A 7,431-nucleotide genomic window follows, 5' to 3' on the forward strand; every position below is an offset into this window, starting at 1 on the left:
TGGCAAATGCTAACCCTCACCTCCCATAAGCCGTTTATATTACAGATGGGTAGTTATTAGTGTTGCTCGCGAATATTCGCGATGCGAATTTTATTCGCGAATATCGCGAATTTGCGAATATTCGCGAATATAGCACTATATATTCGTAATTACGAATATTGTTTTTTTTTCACAGTACACATCACAGTGATCATCCCTCTCTGCTTCCAGCTTGTGTGGTCTAAAGAAGGCTCTAATACTACTGTGTGAGACTGGCGGAACGAATTTTCGCTTATGGGAAAATTTGCATATGCTAATTTTCGCCTATGCGAATTTTTGCTTATGCTAATTTTTGCATATGCTAATTTTCCCATATGCGAGTTTTCATTTATGCTAATTTTAGCATATGCTAATTTTAGCATATGCGAAACTATAACGCGAATATTACGAATATGCGAATTTAGGGAATATATGACGAATATTCGTCCATATATTCGCGAAATATCGCGAATTCGAATATGGCCTATGTTGCTCAACACTAGTAGTTATGTGTCTCTCCTGGTGTCCTTTTGTATTGCACTTCTCTTTCTTTTAAGTCCAGGTCGGTTTGGAATGTTCAGGGGGAGTAGAAATTGTTCAGGGGGAGAAAATGTCCAGCGTTTTAGCATTGACATCACTGATCTCCCTCATCCTTCTACAATGTCTAACGCTTTCCTCTTTCCCTTTCCTCCCAGGGACTCCGGGCAGCAGACAATGATCCTACAGCGCCACCTTATGACTCTCTTCTGGTTTTCGACTATGAAGGCAGCGGTTCCACTGCCGGCTCTGTTAGCTCTCTCAATTCCTCTAGCTCTGAGGATCAGGACTTTGAGTATTTGAATGACTGGGGTCCACGTTTCAAAAAACTGGCCGATTTGTACGGTGGCGGAGAGGAGGATTGATGGGACATCTGCATCTTATCGGAACATGCCCTCCTCAGTTGTACAGTGGCCGCTTTCATTTTTTATTATTAAACTCCCGACTCCCACCCCCCTTCCTGACTGCGTTCTTTTTAGTGCTAAATTAGGCAAAATTTTCTTTCTTAGCTTCATTTCAGATCCACTCGGTAGAGGCAGCAAGCTAAAATACCCTTTACCTTTATTTTATAATTCACTCTGCACAAGGTGAAAAGCATTCTATTGTCTTTGTGGGATGTGATCTATATATATTGGAACGCTGGCAGTCATCTCAAAGTCCTAGTTTAAAGGGGCACTTCTGTAAAATAAGATGTTTTTTTTTTTCCAACCTTTTTTTTTTGTAAACATTGCAGATTTATCTGTTTAATGCTGCTGTAAGGGGATTCATAAGGTCATGAAATGTATATAGTGGGTGGAGGATTGGAGGAATGACAGCTCCACTGTTTTCTTGGTAAGCCTAGACAAACATGATCTAGACAGACAGCATCACTGAAAAGTGGAAAATATAAGAGGGGGGAAAAATCAAAGAGCAGCTATGTAGCTTTCCCATACTCAGCAGCAGTCCCAGAGCACATCATCACTGAGCTATAACCCATCTTTCCCAGTCTCAGAATGTATCATCACTGAGCTAAAACCCATCTTTCCCAGTCTCAGAATGTATCATCACTGAGCTATAACCCATGTTTCCTAGTCTCAGAATTTATCATCATTAAGATATAACACAGCTTTCCTAGTCTCAGCATGTAACATCACTTATCTATACCCCAGCTTTCCCAGGCTGAGGAATAGTCTCAAAACCTTTCTTTATTAAGCTACAACCCAACTTCCCAGTCTCAGCAGCACTTAGTTACTGCTCCTTGGGGGAGGAGTCTCTTTCATAAACAGGAGTCCCTAAGGTACAGTGCACTTGATTAGTAATGTAAACAGCTCTCAGTGCTTCTTACATTATACACAGAGCTGGGAAAGGTACTTTAGTGCCCTAAGCAGATACAACTAATGGTGCCCCCCAAACACTGCCCAACACACACACACCTTCATAGGCATTTGGCAACTGAGGCCCACCAGAGGGGTCACTAAGGTGTATAAGAAATGTTTTGTCACCCCCCCCCCCCCTCTAAAAAAGATACATAATAAGACAATTTACTATGTATGATAATTTGCATAGATCTATCAGCACTGGCTCTTCTCTGGTCTCCCTCACTGACTCATGGTTGCAGTGTCAGTAAGAGGACTAAGGATGATCATAGGTGCCTGTGGCGGGAATACGGGATTAAATACTTTTCCCATTAAACTTGACCCTTTCCCCCCTCCTGACAATCTAGGCACCTGCCTACATCTCATCCCACAAGTCGTCCTGGGGAAGGCGTGGGGCTCTCTTGAGTTGCCACCTTTTACCTCTCCCTGGTCAGACAAAGAATATTAAGCTAATTCTCTTTGCTGTGCTAACAGGGTACACTGACACGAAGCAGTTTACATGGCATAACTGTAAAAAAAAAACTCATGAAGATAATTCACCCATTATTTTCTTTTATTAAATATCGTTATTTATCGCTTGTTTAAGTGCAAAAACAAAACAAAAAACACTGTAAGAAGTGTCCCTTTAACTTAGATAATGCATGGAATAAGGGTTTGACTGACGAAAGTGTGATCATTACTAAAATGACAGCGTGGCTACAAAAAAGTGAATATAGACCCATTGTTTGCTACATAATTGGGGGAGCTGTCCCCATGTTATGCGTTAACTATGTTATCATTTCATGTGTTACAACCTGGTCAGATCTGAACTATGAAAATTACTGCAAAGGGAGGATAGTTACTGCTTCCCTGCCGGCGGTACAGAAATCAACCCATTTCAGGGTTGTCTTGTGAGCAGGAAAGAAGTGATCACCCAATTGAAACAAAGCATTTGTCACATTTTTATTGTCTTGTACTAGGAATCCGGCATGTCTGCTGTCCATTACTGCTGCTCCCCACCCTTTATTTTCTCTGTGTGCGTGTGTATATCATATATATAGGTGTGTATGTTATATACACCCTCACACACATCTGTACATAGGTGAGCAGGGAGGTTTCCTGAAGACTTGAGTGATACACCACTCGATCGTCTTAACTTGAAAAAAAAAAAAACTTTTTTAAAAAGCACTGTTTATACAAAGGAAAACAAAATGACCAAAAAAAAGAAAAACATTTTTTTAAAAATGCATAAAAAAAACAAACATTTTTTGAAAAGTGCCTTTTCGGTACATTATGTGAGGTGATAAAAGTCTCAGGAGAAGTCAGCGGAGGGAAGAGGGATTGAGAGGTACAAAGATGACACTGCGGGAGTCCATCCTGGTCGTGAAAAGATTACGCTGGTGTATTGTGGATTTTTAGAGGTTTGCTGTTAGTACCTCCACTGGTTTCTCTGGCAGTGAAGGGGTTAAGAATGCAGATTTTCTTGTATGTATTATTTTATTAATGTGCTCCATTATGTGTAAGGCGTTTCATCTTTCACTATTATTTGGTAACACATCGATTTATTATTTTTGACCATAACTATGCATATATAACATAAAGTAGTTGTCTGGGGTTTGGCAAAAAGGAGCTCTTGATTTCTAGAAACAGCACCACTCTTATCTACAGGCTGTGTCTGGCATTGCAGTGAATAGCTACAACACACTTGGCAAGAGGAACGCTGTCTCTGGAAAACCCAAGTCCTGCCTATCCTTTTGGAACTGGTGATATCACTGACAATCTCTTTGCTCTAACTGTCCATATACATTGCGCTTTATACAGTAAATGCCACAATATATAGACAGTATAATGAAACAGACATCCGACTACACTGAGGGGGTTAGGGTCTGTGATAATGATAGGCTACATCATAGTGTTACAACCTGTGACTCGCTAACTGTTTGAAAACTACAACTCTCATCATGAAGGACACAATGAAATCTGTAGTTTGCGAGCTAAAGGATGTCGGTACATGATGAGATTTGTAGTTTTGCAAACCAGAGGTTGTAAGGCTATAATGGGAGTTGTAGTTTCAAACAATAGGTTGCCAGGCCAAGATGGCAGCTCCAGTTTTGCAAGATGAAGGCTGTTAAGGCAAAATGGGAGTTGTAAGTTGGCAAACAGGTGGCTGTCCGGGCATGATAGGAGTTTTGCAAGACTATGGCCTCTTTCACACTACCGTTATGTTCCTGCAAAATCTCCCATCATGAACTCCCGTCAGAAAGTCCATAAAGCGGCCATCAAAAAATCCCATTCATGTTAATGGGATTTTTTGACCATCCTTTACCATCAGTTATGTCCCATTATGACTAACGTCCATTATTTCTGATGGTGAAAATAACGGTGCATGCACAAATTTTTTATCCCGTCAAAAATAACATTGAAGTGTATGGGTGACGGATATTCACAAATGACATCCGTTATTGTCTGTTATTTTTATGTTCTGTTATGATTCGTTATTGCTACTGAGCATGCTCAGTACAGCATCACAACCAGGAAGTCACATGGAAATAAAATAACGTACAATAAAATAACAGAATATAACGAGTGATAACGGATTGTGCTACGCTGTGCACTGCGGAATTTCCGCAGCAGATATTCTTTCTGCGGAGTCCGCATAAAAGCGCACATTTCCGAGCAGTCCTAGCGCTAGCATTTTCTTCTGGTGCTCCGCTGTTGGAGCAATGTCCACACGGAAAAATTCTCTTGTCTGAACATAGCTTTACTATTCCCATTCCGACAGCTTACTGTTGGCTTTTTCATGTGCCAAAATCTTAGCAAGTTGTAACATTTTACAAGAGGAACCCCAGACAACCCCACAAATTGCATTTTTAAACCAATAAAAGTGGGTGCTTAAAGAATTTTTTCAAACCCCTACACAAAAATGCTGCCTTTTCACAAAAGTTTAAAGGGGTTATACACTGAATAGAGAAAAAAAAGTACTCCTCATGTTGTGGAATTCACTTACATAGGGGGAGATTCATAAAAACCAGTGTAGACGAAGAGTGGTGCAGTTGCCCATAGCAGCCAATCAGATCGCTTCTTTCATCTTTCACAAGGCCTCTGCAAAATGAAAGAAGCAATCTGATTGGTTGCTATGGGCAGCTGGACAACATTTCCTTTGCACAGGTTTTGATAAATCTCCTGCATAGTCCTGTCTTGTTTCTGGCACCATTCACTGCTTTCCAATGCACCGTCCTCCTCTGTCCACTGCTCCATTTTCTCTCTGATACTTACTTCTGCACACACTATTAAAACTACATTTCTCAGCAGTCCTCACTGCCAAAAATGGCAGAAAGGGGGCAGGGCTTGCCAGGATGCTGTCAGAGGGGGCGTGGCTTGAAAAGCAAGCAATGATAGAAAGTGGAGTGGCTTGATTGGTGAGAAAGGGGGATGGCTTGTCAGTATGACATCTGAAAGGACATGGCTTCAAAGAGGAGGATGATGAAAGCCAGGACATAGTGTCACATGATCTTCTCAATTTGAGGGTGGGAAGAGTGAACGAAGTGGACAGAGGATGGAAGGTTTTTCTTCACTTGCTTGTCACAGCATATTCCAAAAGGAAAAACAGCCCAGTACAGTTGCAGGGGTATTCCGAGCAAAAACATTTCCGAAACTGGAGATTCAGCACCCTCAGCAGGCCCCCCGCGATCAGACATCTAAAATGTTTGTGCCCGGATTACCCCTTTAATAAGTGTATGTTACAATACAGTTAGTCCGACCATAAGGAGACAAAATATGAATAATTTTTCCTATTCGGTGTACCCCTTTTACATGGTCAAAAAACAGAATAGTGTGGATATGGAAAATTACTGGGGGGGGGCAGGGTATTGTATTATAATTTTTCTGCTCATGGTTTCAGTGCAAGTGCAACTTTTTGTCAGTGTCCCACAATTTTTTACGAGATGCGCCCGTTTAGTAAATCTGGTTAAAGAAAGCTGTTAATTGAAATCCAAATAGGAAAGAAACCTACAACAATAGTAAATCTGAGTCCAAATTTTTACCATTTTATGTAAAATTCATTACTGTACAATTAACATTGACCACTTTTACCTAGAATTGTCCTTCTATATATGCAGTATGGGGGAGATTTATGAAAACCATAAAAGTTGACCAGTTGCCAATAGCATCCAATCAGATTGCTTCTTTTATTTTTCAGAGGCCTTTTTAAAAAATAATAAAAGCAATCTTATTGGTTGCTATGGGCAACTGGTAAACTTTTTCTCTGCACAAGTTTTGAGAAATCCCCCCCCCCCCCCCTATATCTTTGCGTTGAAAAATTCCCTCTATTTGTACTTTGAACCAAGGTTGACCCCCAAACCCTAATCCTTTGTCATGCCCTACATCTGCCCAAAATTCATGTCAGTTTTCCAGAGTATACTTGCACATCTCTTATAAGACAATCCACCATGTATGAAAAAATTTTGTGAAACAAGATATATATAAACAACTATGCATCCAAAACCAAATAATAGTCTTCTGTTAGTTGGGAAGCAAGCCGGTACGAGGGACGATAAGGACCAAGCTCCCCTCGGTAAAGGAAGTCATTTGAAGCATTATACTGCTATTAATTGCGGCATTGTCAGGAGGGCAGTCCGCTCCTTTTATTCAGTTTTTTGTTTCTGATTCCATAGTCTTCTGTTGGGGCAGACAACTCCAGTTTTCTGCTTTTTCGGGTAGAAACAATCAGATATTGATTTAAAAATGTTTTTACATGAGTGATATTGTGCTGCTTTGTTCTTTATCTGTAGTCTATAGTTCCAAAAACTGTCAGAAGATTCTTGCTGCAATGGTTTCATCTTAATATCCTTTCAAATGGGTCGATCAAACTTTCCACTGAACTGATCATTGCCCAGTGTAAACAGAGATGCCTTTTATGTGAAATCATAATTTGTCAAAAGCAGATATTTTTTGAAGGGGATGTTCACATCACAAATTTCAAATTCATTAACCATAGATATTTGAATGCACAAAAAAAAACCTCAACAGCCCATTTAACCCCTTCCCAGCACATGCATGTCATGTGTTTATGTAGGTATGACACAGGCTCGAAATCTGAGACCACTACATCCGTCACATGACAATGATTGGCATCGTTCCTACTCCAGTATTTAATTGTCTAGGTGCCACAATCAATAGCAGCTCCTAGACATTGACATTGTTTATCACTGGTGGTTCATAATCCGCCTGGCTCTTGAGCAATGCAATCCCGGGGTGCTGGTCAATTGTCATGCCAATTTCATCCCACAAATAATTTATTGCTGGTTTCACAATACATTATATGGTAAAATAAAGGGTACCACTGAAAAGAACAACGTGTTTGAAAAATGAAGCTTTCAAACAACAACAAAAGCAAAATTAAAAGGGGTTAAAGGGAACCAAGCCCTTTTACTGTGTATAATGCTTGGCAATCCTTTATATATGGTAAAATCTTTATCCTCACCACACCCGGGGGATGTTTTTGCCCCCAGGGAATATGAGGATATGAAGATTGTAAGTTACC

General features: G+C 40.3%; 1 protein-coding gene across 4 annotated transcripts in view; it reads left to right on the forward strand.

Annotated features, from left to right (window-relative positions):
• The window catches only part of CDH4 (cadherin 4), a 471,037-nt gene extending 467,917 nt beyond the window's left edge, over window positions 1–3,120 (forward strand). For all 4 annotated transcript variants that reach the window (XM_056548614.1, XM_056548613.1, XM_056548615.1 and 1 more), the window contains one exon: window positions 714–3,120. In XM_056548614.1, the coding sequence (XP_056404589.1) occupies window positions 714–920 (207 nt within the window). In that variant the 3' untranslated portion in view covers window positions 921–3,120. The remainder of the gene's footprint in view (window positions 1–713) is intronic.
• The last annotated feature ends 4,311 nt before the right edge of the window (window positions 3,121–7,431 follow it).

Source organism: Hyla sarda, chromosome 12 (genome assembly GCF_029499605.1).
Source record: "Hyla sarda isolate aHylSar1 chromosome 12, aHylSar1.hap1, whole genome shotgun sequence".
In the NCBI taxonomy this organism is placed as follows: domain Eukaryota; kingdom Metazoa; phylum Chordata; class Amphibia; order Anura; family Hylidae; genus Hyla; species Hyla sarda.